Genomic DNA, 23,119 nt, shown 5'->3' on the forward strand with positions numbered 1-23,119 from the left:
ACAAAACCACCTACTGATATCTACGTGAAGATACCCAAACAGCATCCTCCATGAGTCGACGAGGCGGTGGCGCTGTCCGAAGAAACAGCAGAGGCCACGGTCAAAGCCACGGTTTTCGAGATCGGCGCGGCCACGCAACAGGCGTTTGCCACGACTTCATGAATGGTGACTGCAAGCTCACGAATTGCCGCTTCTCCCATGAAGTTGGTGCTGCCAACAATGGCGCTCAGCGACGCGTGAGATTTGAGGAGACCGAAGAACAAAAGCAAGCACGCACTCAGTACGGTAGCTGGAAGCGGTATCTCGGTCAGTCGTACACACCATCTGACATCTACACCATGGAGCGTGTCTGGCAAGGTGCCATAGACATTCTTGAAGAAGACGATCGTGATTGGAAGCAGCAGCTGCCTCGCGACCTCGACAAGGACGAAGACAGGTGTAACGGTCGTGCACATGTCAAGGCGCTGCTCGAACGACGAGCTAAGTCTACCGATATGGCCGGCTTTGTCGAAGTATCGAAGAACTTCCTCGAGGTTATTACACACCCTTCTCTGGTCGACTGTCTTGCTGTAGATGAATATGTCAGCGGAATCTACAGTTTCATCGGCGGAGGCAACGGCACACGAGCTATCGGATTCTTCCAGCATCTTTGCGAAACGATGGTGACTGTTCAGAATCACACTGATGGCGCTTCAGTCTCCCAAAAGGCATTTGAACAGACAATCACTTGGCTCGCTATGGCCTTGTACGAGTTACTGTACCGCAACCGGCGAGTGAGGCTACATGATGACCTGGACAAGTTTATCATTACTATGGAGTGTGCGGCAGAGACCGTACCCGCGAGCCAGCCTTCGGTGACGACCACCATAGTCAAGCGACGCCTTGCAGATACCCGGGCACTCATCGATCGTGCGAAGGGTCTGATCGCAGACAAAGGCTTGACAGAAGACGTACCGCGCACTTTCACGGCGTCCATGTATCCACGAGATATCGTGATCCCGGCTGACCGACACGATAATGATAAGCTGGACATCTCCGAAATCACCATGTTTCCAACTCGCGATGAGCTGATGAGCGATGCAAAGGACTTTCTACCCTCTACCGATCCAGATCAGCCGCACTTTCTAACAAACAAGGTAGAGAGGCACATCGATACAAATTTCCGTCTCTATCGCCACGATGTGTTTGGGGAACTGAAGAAAGCCCTCTCCGGTCTCCTGCATGCAGCAACTCATGATCCTGCTACATTATCCAAACCAAAAGCCCACCTTGGAGATATGCGAGCCTACCACTACCCTAATGCGTGCATCAGTTACGTCAGTTTCGAGGTTCGTCGCGGTCTTCAGGCAAAAATATCGTTTCCCCAGCCTTCTGGCGCACACCACCGGTCGGCCGAGCAGCGTCGCACTTGGTGGGAAGATTCCAGGAGACTGGAAGAGGGCTCGCTTCTCTCTTACATCTTCGTCCAAGGATCCGTTGTGCAGCATCTCTTCTTCACAGTCACTCAGAAGAGCACAAATCCTGCCCAGAAGTTCGGTCTGGCAGACAGAGATTTCATGGCCACAATCACCGCAAAATTGGCCACGCAGAGTCATTCTGCGCTTGAGACGCTGATTAGTGCAAGTTGCGACAACGTCCACGGTGTCATTCTGGAGTTTCCCAATGTCCTGCCAGCAACTTTCGTGCCGGTCCTTGAGAACTTGCAAGAAATGCAGCGCTTGAGTCGATTGAGATTCTCTCGATGGCTTCTCCCAGATCAGCACGATGGCCCATCGCATCAAAAGATCTTTCAAGACATTCCCCCACCGGTGTACGCAAGAGAGGCCAGCTTCAAATTCCCTCTAGCATCCATTTTGAGGGCAGAGGCAAAGGTTTCAGACAGCACTTTCAACATCTCGGCGACCGCATCTTGCTCAGATACTGCCTTGATCGCAGAAATTGCGTCCAAGACCGCACTCGACGATGGACAATGCAGAGCGCTGGTCGCTGCTCTGACACGCGAGTTTGCTTTCATTCAAGGTCCACCTGGCACCGGCAAATCATACATTGGCCTGCAGGTGATGAGGATACTCCTGGCAGTCAAGAGAAAAGCTAGCCTGGGCCCAATTATCGTGGTGTAAGTCTCACAACGGCCTCGGGTCGACTCTTCAAGAAACTGATGGCATTCGACTGACAGACGAGTAGATGTTACACCAATCACGCTCTTGATCAGTTTCTCGAGCATCTCGTCAAGGTCGGCATCACAAAGATCATTCGCGTTGGCGGTCAGAGCAAATCGGAACTCCTGGCTGATTGTAACCTTCGTGACATCACAAAGTCAGAAGGTAAGACAAAGGCTGAGGCATACCAGTCAGCGATGATGTACAAAAATCTCGAAGAACACGAAAAGGAAGTCAATAAGATCATTGGTCGACTCCACGCATCGAGTAAGAACGCGGACTGGAAAGGCCTGAGTCATCACATCTCCCGGAAATATCCTCAGATCTACACCCAGTTCCAGAAGACTGATGGAGATGGATTCACTGTTGCAGGACGACATCCCTTCGATATATGGAAACCTGCAAAGTCAGTTGCAGGCGCCGAGCTCGAAGTCGCGGCTACAGACATCCCTAGCGTCCTCCGTAAGGCAAATCTAGGAGTGCAAGCCTTGAAAGTGGCTGAGCGCTGCGTTCTACTGGAACGCTGGCTGTCTGAAATCCGAGTCGATGCGCTAGCAGATCTCTCTAGGACTGTCGATGATGCCGATGAGTGTTATACGACCCTGAGCAAGGTCCACGACGAGGCAGACCGACGAGTTCTGTCTGGTGCAGACGTGATCGGTGTGACAACGTCTGGACTGGCTAAGAGGATATCTGTGCTGAAACACGTCAGCTCGAAGGTTGTCATTTGCGAAGAGGCCGGGGAAGTCATGGAGCCTCACATGCTTACTGTGTTGCTCCCGACTGTCGAGCACTGCATCCAGATCGGTGACCATGAGCAACTGCGTCCAACCATCAATAACTTCCAGGATCTCTCTCTTGAGAGCAAGCAGGGTGAATTGTATTCCCTCGACAGGAGCCAGTTTGAGCGCTTGTCGATCGGTGAGCGTGGAAGACCTCTTATGCCTGTAGCACAACTGGAAGTTCAGCGGCGTATGCGACCTGATATCTCTACACTGGTTCGCGAGACAATCTATCCAAAGTTAGTCGACCATCATTCGATCGTTACTTTACCGGATGTGGTCGGTGTACGCAGGAACGTTTATTGGCTCAACCACGACCACTTGGAGGACCAGAAAGAGAGCCTGATACACCATAACAAGTCAAGGTCGAACGAGTGGGAAATCGGCATGGTGCATGCCCTCGTTCGCCATATCATTCGACAAGGCGTTTACGGCAAAAGTGAGATTGCGGTACTCACGCCATACACTGGACAGCTTCAGAAGCTGCGCACTGCTCTTCGTAACGACTTCGAGGTTATCCTGAACGAGCGCGACCAGGAGGCTTTGGAGAAGGATGGCTTTGGTACCACTAGTCCTGACACGATACCACATCCACCTGCGATTACTCGGGGCCATAGGCACAAGCCATTGGAGAAGAAGCAGTTGAGCGAGCTTCTCAAGGTTGCGACTGTCGATAACTTCCAGGGCGAGGAGGCTAAGATTATCATCGTCTCCCTTGTTCGCAGCAACAAAGAGAGGAACGTCGGCTTTCTGAAGACTTCCAACCGCATCAATGTTCTGCTCAGCCGAGCTCAGCACGGCATGTATCTGATCGGAAACGTCGACACATACAGCAGTGTCGGCATGTGGCAGAAGGTTATTAGCATACTTAGAGCCAAAGATTCGGTCGGACAAGCTCTTGCACTATGCTGCCCGCGCCACGTCGACACAATCATCGAAGTTCACGAACCGGACGACTTTGCTACTGCCAGCCCTGAGGGCGGATGCCGAGAAGCATGCACCGACCGACTCGACTGTGGTCACAGCTGCCAAGCAAGGTGTCACTCAGAAGCCATGCACGCTGCTTGGCATTGCGAGATGCCGTGTCAGAAACGACACTCTCCGTGTGAGCATCCTTGTCAGAAGGTCACATGTGGTGAAGACTGTGGCGCGTGTGTGGTCACGATTGACAAGGTGCAACTACCATGTGGTCATAGCAAAGACCAAGTCCCGTGCTACCAGACTCTCAATCGAGACAGCATCCGCTGTGATGTGCTTGTGCACAAGGAAGTGCCGGGATGCAACCATGCTGTCGAGCTCAAATGCTCAATTGATGTCGAACATGAGAAGTTCAAGTGTCCGTACTCCTGTTCAGAGGTGTTACCGTGCGGTCATGCATGCCCAGGAAGTTGCGGTCGCTGTGTTCAAGTGGATCTCGTGGGTCAGAGTCACGTCGAACATATCAAATGCACTAAAACCTGTGGCCGGAAGCACGGAACCTGCAACCACAACTGTGGGCGGACTTGCCATGGGGGAAGCGACTGCGGTCTGTGTCAGCAGCCTTGCGAGGTGAGTCCACCTTCTTTTAACAAGAAATAAATTAGATCTCAACGCTGACACGTACAGGTTCGATGCAAGCATTCTGGCTGCAAACGAAAGTGTTTTGAGTCCTGCGCACCATGTGTCGAGCAATGTGTTTGGTCTTGTGAGCACCAAGGCGGTTGTACTATGCCATGCTCTGCATCTTGCAACAGGCTGCCATGCGATATGCGGTGCACGAAGTTGCTTGACTGCGGACATCAGTGTCCAGGACTTTGTGGCGAAGACTGTCCAACCGACATTTGCCAACAGTGCGGTATGCGAGCAGAAGAGCAGCCGGATCTCGTCACTATGTTACCCTACAGGGATATCGACTTGAATGACACTCCTATCGTCGTTCTGGGTTGCAAAGGCCGGCACTTCTTCACCGTGGAGACACTTGATGGCATCATGGAGATGAAGGACGTGTACGATATCGATTCGAAATCAGGTTCCTACTCCGGCCTAAAAGAAAACGAGCAGTTGACCCCCTCGATACCTCAGTGCCCGACATGCCGAGAGCCTGTTCGCCAGTACGTCACGCAGCGCTACAACAGACTTGTAAACCGAGCAGTCATCGATGAGATGTCGAAACGCTTCGTCGTAAGTGGACAGCAAGAGCTTCAGGACCTTACAAGTCAGCTGCAGAGAATTGAGCAGAGCTTGGAAGATACACGTCCAAAGCTGCTCAAGGTGTCTGCGCAAGACGTCGCAAAGACGATCTCGGACCGATACGTCAAGCCCAGCAAGCTCGAAACGAGTGCGCGCAACTTCCTGCAGAAGATGGACGAACGCCATAAGCCATCTCACAAGCTCTACGAGGCCATAATGCACGTCACTAGCAAGTATAGTGACCTTAGCGACACGATGGCAGACATGAGTCTCGACTCGACCAACCCAGTCAAGAAGCCGGATCGTGACCAGCGTATCACGCTGGGAGGTCGCCTCTATCACCTCAAAGTGCGTCAGCTGATCCTGAACGACAAATTTGAAGTCCTTCGAAGTTTCAAATCTCGATCCATTGACTTTCCGAGTGGATCGCCAATCGACCGAAGTGGTTCTTTCCTGGATGACTGTGAACAGCTCATCAAGCTCTGCAAGAATGCCAACGCACCGAAGCTTGCAGTCGAGACCACGCTGTACTACGCTCATATTGCCCGCCTACTTGCAGCGTCAAGTGCATCAGTTACTACAAAGGCCGCCCAGTACCGCGAGTCTGCCAAAGCCCTCCTCAAGGAAGCAGAGATGTTGTGCGAGAGTGCCTTCCAGGGTCGCGACCAGCTTAAGGAAGGTATCGAGCGATCCCTTCAGCTGCTCGGCCGAGACTTCTACGCCGAGGTCACCAAGGAGGAGATCGAGGCTATCAAGCGTGCCATGGTAAGTGGCCGCGGCGGCATCGCCAGCCATAGTGGACACTGGTACAACTGTGAAAATGGGCACCCAGTAAATAATTCCAAGGAGTATCTAAGACGATATGCTGACCTCTATAGTTCGCTATTGGTGAGTGCGGCATGCCCATGCAACTTGCTCGCTGCCCAGAATGTGGCGCCCAGGTTGGCGGCCAGGGCCACCAGGCGGTCGCTGGAGTCACTCGCGCGAGGGGGATGGAGGGATAAGTACACAGCACCGAAACGTTGGGCTCAGATTGTTGAGATTCGTAGTCAACACTCACTATCGTCTGAAGGAAAGGGGAGCACGAATGATCTGTGGAGCGTAGCTTTGGACTGTGGATCGACAAAGGTCAAGCTGGATCGTGTACCAAAGACCACGTTGAGTTATGGCTTCCAAGTGCATATACTTCGTTATGTTCGTTCTGCTGATGATGATATGTACATCTGGTATCGTCCATTTCCCCTCCAAACCGCAATTGGCAACCGTCGACTCATGACCCCACGGAGCCTCGCCCCTTGCGTCGACTCATCTTCGCACCTCCTTCGTCCCCGTTCCTCTTATGCCACTCGTCGATCTCGCGTCTCACGCTCTCGCGGTATGTTCTGTACTCTTCACTCGCTTCGATGAGCAGCTCGGGGCAGTGTCCTGACCGGCGCAGATGTCGTTTTAGATTCTCCCAGCGGCAGTCGGGCTTGAATGTGCAGTTTGCGTGGGGGCAGCGGTAGGGGCGGAGCGTCTGCAAAGTTTGTTAGCGACTCATTCAAGCCGTCCTCAGAGAAGGGGAGAGAGAAGGGAACAGCAAGAAAAGGAGGGCTGAGTGGACATACCTGATGCGTGCGTTCGTGTTTACTCAGATTACTGCTATCAGCGCATGTAAAGTCGCAAAACCGACACTTGTGCGGCTTCTTCCCCTCGTGCAGCGCGCTGATGTGCGTCTGCAGCTGCGTATGCGTCGTTGTTGTGTAGCCGCACCGATCGCACACATACGGTCGTTCACCCGTATGCGTCCGCTCGTGATTGTCCTTCGCTTGGTTCGTCGCGAATGTCTTGTCGCACCCTGCGTAGCTGCACGCGTACGGCCGGTAGCCTGCGTGGCCCAGCAAGTGCCGCGAGAGCTTGGAGCGCTGCTTGAAGTCTTTACTGGAGGCGTCGCAGTTCTCCCATTGGCAGAAGCACGACGCGCAGTTGTCGACGTGCGCGGTTTTTATGTGTTTGTGGAGTGCTGAGGCGGTGGGGAAGATGGCGAGGCAGAGCAGCCCAGGGGCATGTTGCCATTTGCAGATACAGTTTGCGTCGCCTGAGGGTGTGCTGGTGTGTGTTGGGGTGTCGAGGATGGAGGGCGTGGTAGTGAGAGAGTTCATGGGGTTCATTATCTCTTGCTGGATGGCGGAAGCGAGGAAGTCGAGTTTGCTGGCGCCCATGCCGTGGGAGAAATGGTCGAAGGACGAGTCGGGGAGCATCCAACTGCTGGTACCGTTGTTGAAGCCCATCATCGAGTTTTCGAACTGGTTGTTGAACATGTTGCCATTCGACATGCCACCCATGGTGGCCGGCGAGGTAGGTTGACTGTGGATACCAAAGCTCATGAACCCATTGGACAACCCATTGCCTTGGGCGATAGAATTATTCCACAGGTCGAGATTGTTCTGGGACGCGGAAGGATGGTCTCCACAAGCTCTGCTCGGTCCATGACAACAGGAGTTATCGATATGGCAGTGGTCCCCGCTGATGTTGAGGAAGCAATTGTTGGCAAAGGCAGCATGCCCAGGTGCTGGAGAGGCTTCGCTCGTGAAAGCGCTCTCAAGTGAGGTGTAGTTGCTGGGCGACAACAGAGGTGTGGGCGCGGTCGAGGCGTGTGTCGAGGCAGTGTCTCCGTTGAGATGTGTGTGAGCTGACGAGAAGCATGGGTAGGTCTCGTAACTTGCAAGCGGACCAGTATGGCTTGGATACTGTTCTTGGAAGTGACAGGGTGCGTTGTCGTAGCAGTATATGGTGCCAGCATCAGTAGGTGCTGAGTGTGCAAAGTGGCAGTCGTTGTTCGGGTCCCCTAAAGGACAAGGAGGAGCCTCGCACTTCTGGCAGAAGCACGGTTGGTCCGGGGAGGACAGTTTAGTGCACTCGGGATCTACGCAGCCGTCTGAGCACTGCTTTGGGCTCTGAGAGCAGTGAGGATCGAAGCAGGCATGCTCCGGCGTGCAGTCCGGCATGCAGACAGCATCACAGGCATCGTCGCCAGGACACACCAGCTCACAGTCCGGCGGACAAGAAGCATCGAAGTTGCACTCCTGGCAGAACTTTTCAAAGCAGTCGTCCGGAAACTGCTGGTCTGTGCCAATCGGTGGGTGCGACTCTGCTGTCAAATTGTGAAACTCACCAACCTTGTGCGACGAAGCCCTGCGTTTGGACGGGCGCACTTCCGGGCAGTGACTGCAGCACAAAACTTGTGGATTGACGTGTTCAGCTGGGTACTCCCTCGGGCCCGTACCTGTCGCCTTGAATGGCGATTGGCTTTGGGTTTGGGCGTCATCACCGCTCAGGACGGCCGCATCTCGCTTTGATCCAGCGAGCGGGGCGGCTAGCGACGTGAACATGGAATCAAAGAAGCCCTCGTCAAGATGAGGGTCTGGGGAACCGTTAGTCGGGGCCATGATGACGGGCGGAGGATTGTCGGGGACGTACGTCGTCGATATTCAAAGGTGATATCTCAGTCCTCCACATGCCAAGACTTGTGACATTGAGGACATTCGGGTACTCAAAAGTGAATATGCGCGGCGCCGGTTCGCTGGAAAGAGAGGGGCATGAGGGTCAGAAGAAGTAGCGGGGCCTGTGCGATCACACCAGTGAGCACAGCGTCTGTTGAGCTCGTTGAGCTCTTCTGTGCTTCGACGGCAGCAGGAGAGTTGTTCTTGCGCAAAAAAGAGCCATGTGCTCAGAAGAGTGAATAGCGTGGTGATGGTGATCCACTTTGTAAGCGATCCTGCCGTGCTGCCATTGGCTTCAACCCTTGTTGCGCTCCCGAAAAAACGATGTGTCGCTCGTTCGCCGGCCTACCTAGAGGACTGACGTGCATGGTCAGTCGAAGCTCGGGTCGCCGTGATCCTGGCAGAAGTGAGTCCCTGTGAAAGCCTTGTCATACAAAAACCCTGCGCACGTGACAGAGGGGCACAAAGACTCAAGGTTCGAGCTCGAGCGCCTGTCAAACAGCCAGCGTCAAACATCACACAGTTTCACCAAACAACTGTTCGCAGACATACATACTACCAATACGGCAATACATCCAGAGTCCCTGTGCAATGTTTCCCTCAACCCAAGTCCTCCGCCCACCTTGACCCCAAGGACCAGGTCCTTGGCACCTCCCCCGGCTCACGGCATGCACAGCCACTCCCCACTATCGACTTGAGGCTGACGTCTGCTCTCGCCCCAGCTCTCCACATTCCACCTTCACATCAAACCACAATTGATCTGCGACCGCGCGCATCGAGCAATGGGCAACCTCTGCGGCAAGCAGTCCAAAGACGGCTTCGACGGCCCCGGGCGGACGCTGGGCTCTGCGCCGGCGCCAGCGACCAAAGCCTCGGTTCCAGCGGGCGCAAACGCGAAAGTGAGCGCTGGGTCGACACAGAAGCGCACTGTGGGCGGACCACCACGGACGCTGGGGGAGAGAAATGCGGCAAGCGATCCTAGGAGTGCGGCTGCGGCCGCTGCAGAGGTGCGTGCGAGTGTAAAGGGTGGGGAGAAGCGGACGGCGTTGATGCGGGCGTACATGTGACTGTGGTGGATGTGATGTTGCGTGGTGCCAGCTTGCACGACTCGGCCCAACGATGTTCAGACGATCAGCAGGAGGGTTTACACCGAGTCGGACGAAGCTGGTATCGCGCAGTACGCATTGCGCCGTAGATGTATTGTTGAGGCGCAAAGCTAATCAATCGATCCAGGCACGCGCAAACAAGAACACAACTGGCGACCTCCAGAAGAAGCTCGACGCACAGAAGAGGCAGACACGCGAACAAACGCTGAAGGAGGTCGCAAACGAGAACAACCGGCACCGCGATGCAGAGGAGACAAGGGCTGCACAGACGCACCTTTGAGGTCTTCCATCCTATCAGGAAGGACTAGTGCGTTCAAGGTACGAAGTGGGCAGCTGGAGTGTTGTAGACGACCATGAGGAGCGCTTGTTGTTGTCATCTTTTCACGCATGAGCACGGCGTTCTGGCGAAATCGCCTCTTTCCCGGCAAGCCGCCATATCTTTACCATCGTTTCGTTACTGGGCCATCATTTTCAAATATCATGCTTCTGCCCGCCATCTGTCCAAGGTTTCTCTACACTCAACGGTACTCTCATGCTGTACACCCACCACTCTTGCATACGCCTCGCAACACTTCTCAATCAGCTCAACCGCGTCCCCAGTGCGCCCTTGCCACTTATACGCTCCAGCAAGATTCCTCATGCCAGCCAGCGTCTCCAGATGCTCCAGCCCCAATATCGCACCCCTTCCGCTTACCACGTCCTCTTCCATATCCACAGCCTCACCAAAACGCCCTTGTCGCCCCAGCGTGCACGCAACCCCAGCCCTACTCTCTAGCGTCAGCGGATGCCTCGCACCCAACTTCCTCTCATGCGCCTCCAAAACCTCCAGTCCGAGTGCTTCAGCCCTATCGAGTCGCCCTAGGCTGCGATACGTCATGGCGAGGATAGCCTTGCTGTCGAGTGTAGAGAGGTGGTCGAGTCCCAGCTTCGACTCGCGGAACGCCAGGGTCTGGGATTCCAGGTCTAGGGCGTCGTCGTACCGGGCGAGGGCCCAGTATGTGCTCGAGAGGTGCGACATGCGCGTCAGGGTGGTGAAGTGCGAGGGGCCGAGTTGGGACTTTGTTGCTTGGAAGACGTGGAGCTGCAGGGCCTCGGCTTCGGAGAGGCGTCCCTGGTCAATGTAGGTCCTTGCTAGATGACCTTTGATGGTGAGTAGCTCGAGTTCTAGACCGGGGTTTGAGGAGTAGCTGTTGAGAAGCTGGAGCTGTAGTCGCTCCGCTTCTTCTAGGCGGCCTTGCTGTCGGTATGTAAAAGCGAGATTGCTCTTCACAGTTAGTGTGTGTGGATGATCTGGCCCGAGCTGCTTCTCGCGAATTTCGAGCATCTGAAGCTCTAGTTCTATAGCTTCTGCCCACCGTGTTTGGTCTCTGTACGTGGTGGCTAGCAAAGTCGTTGCGTTCAGTGTCAGGGAATGATGTGGCCCTAAAGCCGTCTTGCAGGATTCCAGTGCCTCGACTAGGAGCTTTTCGGCTTCTGTCCATTGACACTCATCATTGTACAGCCCTGCCAAATTGACTTTTGTATTGAGTGCATCTTTGCTTTCAGCTCCCAGCGTCTTGATCTGTCCTTGTAGAGCTTTTTGGTGTTTCTCTTTTGCCTCATCGTATCGGCCTGATCGATGCAAGATGAGCGCTAGACTATTGAGGGTATCAAGCGTAAAAGCAGCATCCTCTCCCCACAAGAGTCTTCGGACATCGTAAGAGTCCACAATGAGCTCGTAGGCCTTGTCGAAATTGCCTCTTTCTCCCAAGTACCAAGCCATCTTGTAACACAGCGATGCCCAGGCCTCCAGTGCATCTTCTTCCTGAGGAATGTTGCTGATTGCGGCTTGCGCATGCGGGAGCAACGTTTTGCACAACGTCGAATTCTCGTGATGGCCCACGGGATAGTGCTTGTCCACCAAGGTAACGATGAGCTCCTTCCAATACAAAAGCTCTCCATGCCGATCAAGCCACTCTCGTGTCGCGTATTGCACAAGCCCATGCATTCCGAAAGTCGTGCTGTCTGTATTGGATTTGATAAGACAGAAGCTTCTGAGCATGTAGATGTCTTTCTCAAAGTTAGACTGGCCCTGATGATGCTCTGCGGTATAGTGTCCCTCAAGAAGCGACCTCGGTATCTCTTGTCGGTCGAAGAAACTCATCAAAGAGAGTAGACGAGCAGCCCCAGGAGACCGGCTACGAATGTAGTCGAAAGAAATTTGCCAGGTTGTTGTAATCGAGTTTGATGCTCCACGGTCCCGGCGAGTATCTACTTTGCCCTCATTCAATACATATGCTCGATTGTTGTCGATGGCCTTCAAATATCTCGAGATGCTCATGCGCGGAGTCCGATTGATAAACGCCGCTGCTTGAGTAAGCGCGAGCGGCATATTTTCAAGAAGTCTGACCAAAGTCGTGGCTTCGTCGCTCTTGATAGTAGAGTTGAACTTTTTCCGAAGAAGATCGAGGGCGTCATGGTCATCCATTGGTCCAACCTCGATGATGTGTTCCTCCGAATCTGCAAGCATGCAGGCAACATCGTGACTGCGAGAGGTAACAAGGATCGATCCAGTGTGCGATGATGGCGGATTTGACGAAAGAGGTAGTTTCGTCGTTGATGCAGGCGATGCAGGTGATTCGCGAGATGCATCAGATGCCGGGACGTTGTCGAAGAACACGCTTGCGTCATCGGCACTATCAACAATCATCAGCCATGGTACCTTTGCGTCATTACGCAACCAAGCATTCACGAGCTGAGTGATGTTCGCCTTTGGATCGTCCCGGCCGTCCATTTTGATCATTTCAGCAATCTCGTGGTAGCTATTTCGGAGTCTTGTCTCCGTTTCAGCATGTACCCAGAAAACCCAGGTATTGGGAGACTTTTCAAGCACCTGATAGGCGAATTCGATGGCAAGCTGGGATTTTCTGTTGTTCTGGTCAGCGTTGACATAGATCAGGTTGCGAGTCATATGGATTACCCTACACCTCCAAGACCAACAAGGGCGACACAAGCTGGAGTTTTTGCAAACAGCAGAGGTAGTTTATGCGAGCTCTCACGAAAAACGAAGTCCTTGTCTCGCCGAAAAGGTATGGTGGACTTCAGTGTCTGTTCCTCTTGACCATCTTTTCCCGCAGAGGCGGCATTGGAGCTCTCAATCTCGTCGAGGAGTCGTCTGAGGGCGCTATCGTAGCCTTCAGTGTAGATGAAAGGTAGCTTGACGTTGAACAAACCAAGCAGAGCGTACACCTCATCTTCTTCGCGGGTGGTCTGGCGCTCGACTGCCCAAGAAAGGCGTTCGTCTACGCCAAACTCCTCCAATGGTGCACCTGACAGTGCTTTGTGGGGAATGTCAGTGATCTCGTGAATCATGTGTCTCAGGTTAAGACGATCGCCCAGGAAATGCCCTTCTTTCGAAAAAAATTCTACCACAGTCGGAGCCAGTAGCTCCTGAAGTGTCCAGCCTCGAGTGAACCACCGGCTTCTTTCGAAAGCCGATCGCCAGGTAGGAGACTCGCTATCCCCGTTTTGCTGTGCTGATGATACATCTGATAGATAGACGTAGCACTTAGTTGCGCGCTCATACCACTGGAACATGGAATTAATCGCTCTGTCCAGTTCTTCGGGGTCTTTTTTATCGATACAGCATGTGTCCACCCAGAAATATCGTAAGCCATCACGTCTGGCTTGCCTTGCACAGAACCGGAGCTTTGCATAACCGCTTTTACCAAGACGCGGCGGTAATCGAAGACCGGTACGTAGCTGCCTGTACCTGCTTCTTTTGTCTTCAATGATGTGGTCGAAAGTTACCTCCTGATCATCCACCCAGGTGTGAGAGAGTATAGCGTATGGAGGATATTGACCTTTGTTAATGAAGTCGTCAGTAAGGTTGTACGTGCGGCCGTCAGTCGTCTCCAGGAGTCGCATTCTTCGGTAGCGGCTTTTGAAACCCAAACGATGAAGGCTTCAAAAAGAAGCAGTAGATGTGAAGCTCCGATGCTCGAATGTGTAGGATGATTTTCGTGCACGGAAAGGGGCGCAGAAGCACGGAGAGGCAAGAGCTTGAAGCATCCCAAAAACATTGGAGACCTTGAGGCAAGGAAAACGAAGCAGCTACAAAGCAACAGTGTACGATTCCCATGCAACTCGGGAAGCTGGGCGCGCGGCTTTGAGAGTCCGCCCACAGCAAGGCGCTAATACTGCGCAGGTGATTGGACAACATAGCAACTTGTCCCACCTGTAGCAGCTTTAAACAGTAATCGAAAATGGGGTGCTCGTTCTGCCCGATTCGAGGCTAGAGGAATTGTTCGCTTAGCTCAAGGATGCAGCAAGGATGGCAGTCTGCCGACATGCCTTTCTCTCACTACCCCAACCCATTAACAGATCCTCTCGTGAGGCTCCCTCCACGGTACACCCAGAATCTCAAAGATCTTCTTCTCACTCCTGCCTTCTGCCAGCACGCCCTCATTCAGCTTCTCTCCACGGCGCCCGCGCCTGACGTCCTTGTACAGTCCCCTCTGATTAAGCCGCATACCCTTCTTGCGTGCCAGGAGCCTCACACTCCTGTTGAAGATGTCGTTGCCCGTGAAATAAATGAGCGCAGCGCCCATCTCACTCTCCGGCACGACCAGAAGATCCACGCGTCGCCACACCCCGCTGCCGGGGAGACAGCTGGCGCCGTGCCACTTCGTGCCGCTCGCGTCGTGCTTGCGCATTGTCGCGAGACTCGCTTTGAGAAACTCGGCTTTGAAGAGTGAAGGGATGAGGGTGTGGAATACCACGCTGCGGAGCTGTGCGAGCGAGGCGGTCGGGTGCGTGATGAGCATGTCGATGTCGCCCGAGTCCGATGCGCCGCGGCGGTAGGAACCCATTACTGTTGCTTCAAAGTTCGTATCGATGTTCTTCAGGGCTTTGATTACAATATGCCCGTGAGCAGCGACTTCGGCGCGCGGAATGCGGCTGTTGAAGTCGTCGTAGTGTGCGACGCCGATCTTCTGGCTGTCGGTGAGCTTGACTTTTGTAAGGAGATCGACGAGCGTGCGATGCCCGGCTTGGATCCATTTATTCGCTTGCACGAGTCCGCAACCGTAGACACCCAGGAAGAGACGGAGGACTTGGTCGAGTGGGTTGTCTTTTGTGTTGTCGAGCTTGCGCAGTCGATTGGTGAGAACGATCTCCTCAATTTTCTCTGCTAGCCGGGAGCCGATGAATGGCAGGGCTGCAGCCTGCCTTGCGGTGGTGATCTTTGTGGTCTGCTTCTTCAGTATGGTTACGCCTCGGCGGTACGCCAAGGTACGCCACTGGTCTTGCATCTGATCGTAATGCCTACTCATCTCTTCGAGGATCTGAATGGTGCGGGCGTTGGGATTCGGAGAGGCGTAGCCGCCAGTGCTGGGGTCCATACACTGGAACCCACTTTGGTCGAAGCCTTTCTTCGACGATCGGGTGGAGACTGACTTCTCGTTCGCAAACGACTTCTTGCGAGATCTGGTGGGCTCATCTAGAGGCTCATCGTCTGTGCCCGAACCCTCATCTTCTGCGCCAACAACGCTCGGAGTTGGGGATCCTTCGTCTTCGTCGTCGTCGATAGGAAGGTGCGCAATTGCTTTCATTTCTTGGATAGCCTGAAGAAGCTCATCTCCAAACGATGCATCGGGGATTGTATGCTCATGAAGTACCTCGTCTGGTTCCGACGAAGGCATCACGAAGCTGTCTTCAACCCGATCTTGCAGCGGGCTCTCTGCGACCTTTTCAGCCTGGCTCGGTGTGCCCTCTGTCGGTACGGAATCCGTTTTCTGAGACGGTATAGCATCTCTCTGCTTCCTCATAGGCTTGATCTGGAGCGATGTTCGTGACTCGCCTGACGCCTCGGACACAGCCATCAATGTGTCTGGCATCTGACTTGCTGGGCCTCGTTGCAGTGCACCTTTGACGCTGAAGCGTGCAGCAGATGGATCCATGAGTTTGCCAAATTGTATGCACTGTGGTATGTACCTGCTCTCTGTCAGCCGACTCGTACGTCTATGAGGAGAAGACAGCGTACGGGTCGAATTTTGCTATCACTACCTTCTCCTGCGTTGTATTAGCAAATTGATAACATCGTTCGAAAGAGACGCACTGGAAAGCCTGCTCGATTAAGATGCCGTAGCAATTGCGTGTACGTGTGGTTCACATCGTCGACCAGAATGTGTGTGACATCGTCTCGCCACTTGTTCACCCAGGCTGCCCCAAGCTGTATCACCTTGTGGATACGAGTCCGCCGTACCATGCTGACATCGTCATTGGGATAGAAGTAGGCAATCTTGCCGCGTAGTAACTGCTGGGACTCTGGGAGGAGTTTGATGTTGTCTGCCGGCTTGACGTTCTTTCCATTCTTGAGTTCTCGTGGGATTACACCCATTTGCTGGTAGAAGGGTATCTGATCGAGCCCAATCATATTGGGCAGGGATGCGACGCACTTCATCTTGCCGTTGGCATCACCTTCGGCATTCAACAGCTGTCTTGCTCGCGGCTTGGTGACCGAAAAGCTTCGTGTCAGCGCTGCTTCTGGAGCAGTCGCTGAGCGAGCGAGCCTCCTAGCCTCATCTCGAATGACTGCACGCCGCCGTTTGGTATGTGCTTCGAAGTTGGCCTTCACTTCTTTTGGTGTTGGTCCTAAAAAGCTGCTAGGTTGCTGGGTGAGCTTTGGCGGATGCGGTTGCTTCAATTCTGCCATGACGGCCTCGATCCTATGGAAAACTTCGCCATTGCAATTTGTTTCATCATCTGAGATGTCAAGTAATCTCTGTTCATCAAAGTATGCTTGTTTGGCCGCAAGATCCTGATCTGTCATACTGGAATGTCTGCCTGGTAGCCACTGCTGATTAGTCTAGATCAAGGTGCGAGCCCTGCAAAAGTAGTGTTATTCCAAAATAAACAAACGTTGATAGCATTTCGAATCTTGTGTCGATGTAATGGAGAGGCAGCAGCGCGTCCAAGACCGAACGCGGAAGCACGTCCGCACGTGGCATCCAGCGCTAATCGCAAGCTCACTCTCACACCATTCGCAAAGTCGCAATTAATTGCAAGCACAAAAACATCACAATGCTGCAGCCCAGGATTTCAGCGCCATTGCGGCGGGCTCTTCTCACCCCATCAACTCTATGCCTGCGCTGCGAAACCCGCTCCGCCTTCCTCCCAATCGCCCAGCAATTCCCTCGAGCCCTCACAACCTCGCGCGCGTCGAAACAAATCGCACCCAAGCAAGCCACACCCGCACCCACAACCTCCCAAACACCACCACTGCCGCCACCCCTCAAAGACGACGATGTCTTCGTCCCCAAGCCTCTCGGGCGACCCATCGGCTTCCCCGACCCTCCCCAACGCGGCGAAAACACCGCAAACATACGCATTAAGAAAGACTACTCGGGCATGACAATGTCGCAGCGCAACCTCGCCAAACGCGCCGACCTGGTGGAGAAATGGGGCACCAACTACTTCCGCGACTTCAAGAACATCCGCAAGTACCGGTCGGGCAAGACGTTCATGGCGAACCCGCGCATGTTCCGGGCCGACGCGGCGCTGTATTTTCCGAATTTCCGCGGCGATACACTCGAGGGGAGTGCGCGCGATACGACGGATGTGCTGCAGGGCAGGGTCAGCGTGGTGAATGTGTATTCGAGCCAGTGGGGCGAGACGCAGGCGCGGAGCTTTACGGGGCAGAAGGAGAATCCGGAGCTGCAGCGTATCCTTGGCGAGTTCAAGGGACGGGCGCAGATGGTGGATATCAATATCGAGGAGAATAGTCTGAAGGCGTGGATTATTGCGCTGTTCAAGTGGCAGCTGAAGGCGAAGCGCAGCCAGGAGGAGTGGGGGAGGTATTTTGTGGTCAGGAAGGGGGTTAGTGAGAAGATCAGGGAGACGATTGGGCTGCTGAATGGCAGGGTAGGGTATGTGTATGTGGTCGATGAAGAGTGTAGGATAAGGTGGGCAGGGAGCGGGGATGCAGAGGGGACTGAGATGGAGGACATGAACAAGGGGTTCAGGAAGTTAGTGGAGACGAGGAAGGCTGCGTGAGGTAGGTGGAGATGCTCAACAGACCTGTAAACATAGTTGTACATCATAAGGCGCTGTGCCTGTCATTATATAGGCGGCCCGCCTGGCGAGTGCGCGCAAAGAACATGGATATCCGCGCCGCTTGAACGCCAATGAAATCATGCTAGCTCATGGTTACCAGAACCATAGTAGCATCAGGAAGCAGAACGCGATGAAGCTCCCCAGTATGATACCGTCCCTCCGCTTCTTCGACCCGATCCTCGCCATTAAGCTGTTGATGCCCGGCACCTGGCTGGCAGCACCTACTATTCGCCTCTGGACACTCGCCAGCGTCTCCCTCTGCACCCTGAAGTTCTCGTTTACCGCATACGCTTGGCTGAGCACCGAGTCGGCGACATTGTGGGAGTTGTCAATGCGACTCCGCTCGTCCAGCATGTAGTCTGCCTCGGGGTTCGCGGAGCGGTACTGGTCGATGTCCTCTCGGACGTTGGAGAGAAGGTTTGCCCGGTTGCGCGCATCGGTGATGGCGGACTTTATGCGGGACAGCTCGCGGCGGTGGTCGGACAGGATCTCGCGGTGGCGGGCGAGGTTGTTCAACTTGACCGCCGAGGCAGACGCTTCCGAGTCCAGCAGTCTCGACAGTTGGCCGACCAGTGCTTCCCGCTTCTCGAGCAGCTCTTGCAGATTCGTCTCGGTCCGCAGCTCGTCTTCGGAGGGGTTCTGGGGGATGTTGGGCGCCGAGGCGAACTGTGAGTATGTGTGGAACTGAGTCTCTGTCTGCATCGTGCGTCAGTATGCGGGTGGGCGAGCCTCGAAGCTATTGCGGGTTCTGACCTGCTGCTCAAGAGCCCGCGCTTGCTGGCGCAGTTGCGCCCATCCTCCGCCGCTGGACGACATGGCGCGGGAAGCGTGTGGAGGCGCTGCCGGCTGTCGAGGCTGCAGTTGTTGTATGTCGTAGCCGCAGATTATCTACAGGCACAGGTTTATTGGCCAGAATCCCAGATCGCGAGTATTTTGCATAGATATGCTTGCAATAATGCTGGGCGCCTTCCGAGACGGTGTTCTGGCATCATGCCGCGGTCGCACCTGCCTGGCCCTGACCGCGCTAGCCCCAGAATGGGTAAGCTCGCCAAGGGCCATTGCAGCGCTCGTCTAGCGCCCACAAACCTTTGAACATTGAAGACACGCGAGAGTTCCATCCACAACACCCGGTCACACTAACGGAACAGTCAAAATGGTACGTGGACGCTCTCGATTTTTGGACGACGCTGGGCACATGCATTGCGGAAAGAGGAGGAACGGCGTGGTGGGGGGCAATTGATCGCTCTGCCCGGCAGTCGCAAATTTGCCGTCGCAGCACGTCGAATCCATGAAAGACGAAAGAAACGAAAGACGAACCTCTGCTAACAGTCCCTCCGCAGTCTCAGTCCAAGGTCGTACGTACACCCTCTCGCCCGCCCACCCGCTGCGCACCGCTCGACCGCATACTTACAACCGCCGCAGAAGACCACCCAGCTCTGGAACAAGTCCAAGGATGAGCTCGCGACCCAGCTCGCCGACCTCAAGTCGTACGTCGCGCCGCACGCAATCGCACACACCGCGATAGGAGGCTGACAGGCACCAGGGAGTTGATCCAGCTCAGGACTGCCAAGGTTGCCGGTGGTTCGTCCACCAAGCTCACCCGCATCCATGACGTCCGCAAGGGTATCGCGAAGGTCCTCACCGTCATCAACGCCAACCAGCGCGCCCAGCTGAGGCTCTTCTACAAGGGCAAGAAGTGCGTTTCGGCCGATCCCTCCGCAACGCCATCCTCTAACAGCGTGCAGGTACCTTCCCCTCGACCTCCGATCCAAGCAGACCCGTGCCATCCGCCGAAGGCTCACCAAGCACGAGTCGTCGCTCGTCACCGAGAAGCAGAAGAAGAAGAACACCCACTTCCCTCAGCGCAAGTACGCCGTCAAGGCATAAGCGTGGAGCGGTGGTGTTTTCCTTTCTTCATTTGTCTATCACGAAGCATTGCATCGCCGGGGCTTTTCCAGCTAGCCACACACCAATGTACCCTTAGTCACCACCTACCAGGGGCAAGGGAGGTGACGTGGCGGGTCAGGGATGGACGGAGCAGCTTCAACGGAAATGGGGGCGTCCATGTCAAGATCAATATGAATCAAAAAGTTCAGACAATGAATGGATGGTGACGAAGTATGAGAACTGAATCGATACGATACCCGGTGTCCAGCTTGAGTCTCAAAGTGCATATTGGCGTCAAACGAAACTACGACCATATTTGAGCAAGAACGATGACACTGAGCACGAAGTCGTGTCACGCTAATGAAGGTCGGAAACAATGCTTCCTACGCCCTCAGGAAGGCACGCTGACGGCCGATTGTGTCAATGTCACACATCATCAATCTTGCTTCACTGGGTCCTATGCGACGCGTATTTGTCGCCTTTCGAATGGGTTGATACTGGCTCGTGCTCCTGAAGTGCAGCCTACCAAGTCCAAGTCATGTATCCAGTGGAGATCAATGCTATGTCTCGTATACCATGGTCTCACCCACGCCCTCCCACTCGTGCTAGCCATTGCGTACATTCGTTGCTTGAACTTCTCGACAGTGGGATGCGTATAGTAGCGGACAACGTTATTAGGTGCATCTACTGAATCAACTAAAAGTCAAGCAACAACGCTCATGTGCTTTTACTGGCCCTTTCCCACCCCACGCTTACATAGTCCACTCCTTGTACAGCCCCAACTCCTCCCTCTTGACACCCACCATCTCCTCCCTGACGTCCACGGTGCCCACCCTCCCAATCTTCGGGCCCTCAGCGCCCGTATCCTCAGGTCGGTACTCACTCAATTTCCTCTTCAGCTCCTGCATCACAGCCTCACTGTTCTCAACAAGCAACACAACGGCATCAAATCCGCCCGCGCCCGGCACAACGCCCCCGACCACGCCCTCGATCTTAGTGCAGTAATCAAGCAACTGCGTCTGCTGCGGCGGCTCAATCGGGACCCCGCTCTTCTCGCCCATATCCCTGATCGCTCCACGGTTCTCCTCGATGATGACACTCAGCTTCGCATACTTGCCCGCGCCATCCGGTTCCTCGGCGCCCTGCTCAGCCAAACGCGTAAGTTCCGCCGCGAGCGCCTCGTTCCCGCCCTGCAGGCGCTGCCAGATACCCTCCGCCTCGGTCGCGTTCTCCTGTCTCCACTTCAACACCTGCTTCACCATGCCGGGCGTCTCCGAGCCGCAGTCAACGTCGCACATGACCAGCCGCAGACCCGCAGGCATCTTGATCAGGCTCCGCGCGATCTCCGTGTCCCACTCGCCTTCGACCAGGTCTCGCAGTTTCGCCCCGAAGCCCGCTGCGCCCGGCACGGGCAACGCGGATAGCAGCGAGGGCGAGAATCGCTTGTACAAACAGCTCCCGTACACGGCGCTGGCAATGTCGAAGCCGCTACCCACCTTGCCCTGGGCGTGCGAGTGGCTCGCCTGCGCGAGGTTGTGCAGGATCGTCAGTCCTCGGTCTGTCGTCACGTCGAACATGGTTTTGGGGAGGTAGAAGGATAGTACTGCTGCGGTGAAGGAGGTGACGAGAGCGGCGGAGGAGCCGAGGCCGGTTTTGTGCGCTTCGCTAAGGGATACGTTGAAGTCGAGGAAGCGCGATGAGGAGTTGCGGGTGCCCGGGTTGGAGTAGTATGCTTGGTCGGCGAGGATCCGGATCGAGGCCGGTGAGATGATGCGGGTGGGTGTGAGTGTCCATATGTAGGTCAGGGCGTAAGTGAGCGCCGTCTCGATGAAGGGGTTGCGGGAGATGACTTGGTTGTGGCCGCTGTTGTTGGTCAGTGATGATGCTCTGAAGGATTGTAGTGTTTGTCAACGGTGTAAGTTGGTGTGGGTCTATCATTGATTCCAAGCATGGAGTAGAAGAAAGCAAGTGACAGAACGAACGGTCAGATTGGTGTTGCAGTGATGGAACAGAGATACAGGTAAAGCTTCTCCGTCTAATGGACAGGCAAAGTAACACGGACAGAGGGGATGAGTTGCAAGCAGGCTTCGAGCAGTCCGTTAGGTGAAGAGCCTCTCGAAGCCAACAGCATCGATGCTTCGAACATTCATCGGACACAAGACGCCATTGACCAAAGCGCAAATGCCCCTGTCCATGGTGCCTCAAATTGGTCTGATTGGACAGACTAGACAGATGATCGCCGTACCAGGAACGAATGTGTAGGACTGACCTCAAGGCCAGCATCAAAGCAGCAAAAAAAGCAATCGACAACACACGAGAAACATCAAGTACTTACACGCTCAACGTATGCACGCTCACGCCACCATCCCGCTCCTTCGCGCGGTATCCATACTCCCAGATGGCATCACGGAACTGCGGGCTCTTCACGACAATCTCACTGATGGAAACGCCCGACGTCGACTTGATCGGCTCGACTATACAATGGATTCTTGCATCGAGACCAAACACAAGACCAGTGTAGTTGCGGTCGAGCACCAGGTAACCGCCGGCGACTAGCACCTTTGCCGGACAAGAGACGGCGGTCGGGGTCAACGGCGCCTCCGCGGGTGCCATTTGCGCACTCATGTGGAAGGGGAATGGGGCGCGGGGGGTTGTGAGGGCGGTGCAAGGGGGAGCGGTGCTAGGAACGAGGGCCGCAGGTGGTGGTGTCGGTCATCTGTGTGGAGTGTGCTGTTGCACGCGAGTAGGTAGTGCTCTCTCACCGCGCTTTTGTGGGTCACTACGAGGCCAGAGGTGCAGCCAGCTGCCAGAACGACCTCAGGTCTTCACCGCTGGACAAGCAACCCCTGCGCTGCGATCTGCATCGGTCGAGTCGTAAACATCATGACAGTAATTCTACATCATCACGTGCTTTGGTATGCGATGAACGGCTCGAATCTTGCTGCCTGGTAGATTGCATAATCTGATCCCGGCGTTAAGGATTCTGCGCATCAGGTGCCTCGTTTCTGCTTATTTTCCTCTTGCGTGCAAGGATTGGCGGGGTGCAGCCGTTATGTTCTCGTCGGGCTGCCTGACTCACCCACTTCGGTGACAGCAGGACAGCCGCCACCGACATGCAAAGGACGCTCTTTGATTCGCCCGGAATGTCTCCAAGTCTCCCCGGCTCGAGTGCTTCAAGCTGAGCCACAGAATCCGCTTGACCGGACGCGGTACAGCGTACTACTGCACGAGAAAAGTTAGGGAGACTAGCGTTGTCGCGTCGGCCTTTCTCATCCTCCCATGACGAGTACGATCTGAGTGCTCGAATCTTCGACTCTTGCAGTGGCTCCCGCTAACGACTTGCCTTCGTGGCCGATATTACTTTCCTCTGGCCACAGCGAGCCTTTCGTTTTCATTACTTCAATTCTACCCAATTATTTCGACGTCGTCGACTATCACGG

At 54.7% G+C, this 23,119-nt stretch overlaps 10 protein-coding genes across 10 annotated transcripts; 5 read left to right on the forward strand and 5 right to left on the reverse strand.

Annotated features, from left to right (window-relative positions):
• Positions 1-158: 158 nt before the first annotated feature.
• Positions 159-6,114, forward strand: M421DRAFT_99346 (uncharacterized protein; the record flags this gene model as incomplete). The annotated part of the gene is made up of 4 exons (XM_033598743.1): positions 159-2,116; positions 2,185-4,489; positions 4,547-5,941; positions 5,989-6,114. The coding sequence occupies 4 exons, from the start codon at positions 159-161 to the stop codon at positions 6,112-6,114; spliced, it is 5,784 nt and encodes a 1,927-aa protein (XP_033450975.1).
• Positions 6,115-6,246: 132 nt separating this feature from the next.
• Positions 6,247-8,557, reverse strand: M421DRAFT_418210 (zinc finger protein). Its single transcript, XM_033591704.1, has 2 exons — positions 6,718-8,557; positions 6,247-6,626 (listed from the first exon to the last, which is right to left on the reverse strand). Exons 1-2 carry the CDS (start codon positions 8,536-8,538, stop codon positions 6,381-6,383), a joined length of 2,067 nt encoding a protein of 688 aa, XP_033450976.1. The 5' UTR covers positions 8,539-8,557; the 3' UTR covers positions 6,247-6,380.
• An 817-nt stretch (positions 8,558-9,374) lies between these two features.
• On the forward strand, positions 9,375-9,978 carry M421DRAFT_3033 (uncharacterized protein; the record flags this gene model as incomplete). Its single annotated transcript, XM_033589130.1, has 2 exons — positions 9,375-9,599; positions 9,826-9,978. 2 exons carry the CDS (start codon positions 9,375-9,377, stop codon positions 9,976-9,978), a joined length of 378 nt encoding a protein of 125 aa, XP_033450977.1.
• On the reverse strand, positions 9,916-13,828 carry M421DRAFT_357466 (HET-domain-containing protein). Its single transcript, XM_033589633.1, has 2 exons — positions 12,658-13,828; positions 9,916-12,604 (listed from the first exon to the last, which is right to left on the reverse strand). The coding sequence occupies exons 1-2, from the start codon at positions 13,602-13,604 to the stop codon at positions 10,177-10,179; spliced, it is 3,375 nt and encodes a 1,124-aa protein (XP_033450978.1). The 5' UTR covers positions 13,605-13,828; the 3' UTR covers positions 9,916-10,176.
• Positions 13,829-14,053: 225 nt separating this feature from the next.
• Positions 14,054-16,392, reverse strand: M421DRAFT_3035 (uncharacterized protein; the record flags this gene model as incomplete). The annotated part of the gene is made up of 3 exons (XM_033589132.1): positions 14,054-15,671; positions 15,721-15,749; positions 15,796-16,392. 3 exons carry the CDS (start codon positions 16,390-16,392, stop codon positions 14,054-14,056), a joined length of 2,244 nt encoding a protein of 747 aa, XP_033450979.1.
• Positions 16,393-16,760: 368 nt separating this feature from the next.
• On the forward strand, positions 16,761-17,732 carry M421DRAFT_57806 (uncharacterized protein; the record flags this gene model as incomplete). The annotated part of the gene is made up of 1 exon (XM_033595535.1): positions 16,761-17,732. The coding sequence occupies one exon, from the start codon at positions 16,761-16,763 to the stop codon at positions 17,730-17,732; it is 972 nt and encodes a 323-aa protein (XP_033450980.1).
• Positions 17,733-17,885: 153 nt separating this feature from the next.
• M421DRAFT_57654 (protein transport protein GOS1) lies at positions 17,886-18,608 on the reverse strand (the record flags this gene model as incomplete). Its single annotated transcript, XM_033595524.1, has 2 exons — positions 17,886-18,488; positions 18,546-18,608. The coding sequence occupies 2 exons, from the start codon at positions 18,606-18,608 to the stop codon at positions 17,886-17,888; spliced, it is 666 nt and encodes a 221-aa protein (XP_033450981.1).
• A 174-nt stretch (positions 18,609-18,782) lies between these two features.
• Positions 18,783-19,679, forward strand: M421DRAFT_3038 (60S ribosomal protein L35; the record flags this gene model as incomplete). The annotated part of the gene is made up of 6 exons (XM_033589136.1): positions 18,783-18,831; positions 18,941-18,948; positions 19,133-19,147; positions 19,215-19,279; positions 19,336-19,488; positions 19,538-19,679. The coding sequence occupies 6 exons, from the start codon at positions 18,783-18,785 to the stop codon at positions 19,677-19,679; spliced, it is 432 nt and encodes a 143-aa protein (XP_033450982.1).
• Positions 19,680-19,730: 51 nt separating this feature from the next.
• Positions 19,731-20,385, forward strand: M421DRAFT_357583 (uncharacterized protein). Its single transcript, XM_033589635.1, has one exon. The coding sequence runs from the start codon at positions 20,009-20,011 to the stop codon at positions 20,336-20,338; it is 330 nt and encodes a 109-aa protein (XP_033450983.1). The 5' UTR covers positions 19,731-20,008; the 3' UTR covers positions 20,339-20,385.
• Positions 20,339-22,519, reverse strand: M421DRAFT_418216 (Phosphomevalonate kinase). The gene is made up of 2 exons (XM_033591705.1): positions 22,015-22,519; positions 20,339-21,542 (listed from the first exon to the last, which is right to left on the reverse strand). The coding sequence occupies exons 1-2, from the start codon at positions 22,290-22,292 to the stop codon at positions 20,432-20,434; spliced, it is 1,389 nt and encodes a 462-aa protein (XP_033450984.1). The 5' UTR covers positions 22,293-22,519; the 3' UTR covers positions 20,339-20,431.
• Positions 22,520-23,119: the final 600 nt, after the last annotated feature.

This window comes from Didymella exigua, assembly GCF_010094145.1.
Source record: "Didymella exigua CBS 183.55 unplaced genomic scaffold M421scaffold_7, whole genome shotgun sequence".
NCBI classification, from domain to species: Eukaryota; Fungi; Ascomycota; class Dothideomycetes; order Pleosporales; family Didymellaceae; genus Didymella; species Didymella exigua.

What these genes read in the sequence shown, in the direction of transcription:
- M421DRAFT_357466 (XM_033589633.1), bottom strand. Translation starts at nt 13,604, where the DNA reads ATGCGACTCCTGGAGACGACTGACGGCCGCACGTACAACCTTACTGAC. An exon ending in GTTGGTCTTGGAGGTGTAGG is followed by an intron (nt 12,605 to 12,657) that starts GTAATCCATATG and finishes CCAGAACAACAG; the next exon opens with AAAATCCCAGCTTGCCATCG.
- M421DRAFT_418210 (XM_033591704.1), bottom strand. Translation starts at nt 8,538, where the DNA reads ATGGCCCCGACTAACGGTTCCCCAGACCCTCATCTTGACGAGGGCTTC. An exon ending in AACACGAACGCACGCATCAG is followed by an intron (nt 6,627 to 6,717) that starts GTATGTCCACTC and finishes CAAACTTTGCAG; the next exon opens with ACGCTCCGCCCCTACCGCTG.
- M421DRAFT_418216 (XM_033591705.1), bottom strand. Translation starts at nt 22,292, where the DNA reads ATGGCACCCGCGGAGGCGCCGTTGACCCCGACCGCCGTCTCTTGTCCG. An exon ending in AGCGTGCATACGTTGAGCGT is followed by an intron (nt 21,543 to 22,014) that starts GTAAGTACTTGA and finishes GACCAACAACAG; the next exon opens with CGGCCACAACCAAGTCATCT.
- M421DRAFT_357583 (XM_033589635.1), top strand. Translation starts at nt 20,009, where the DNA reads ATGACACTGAGCACGAAGTCGTGTCACGCTAATGAAGGTCGGAAACAA.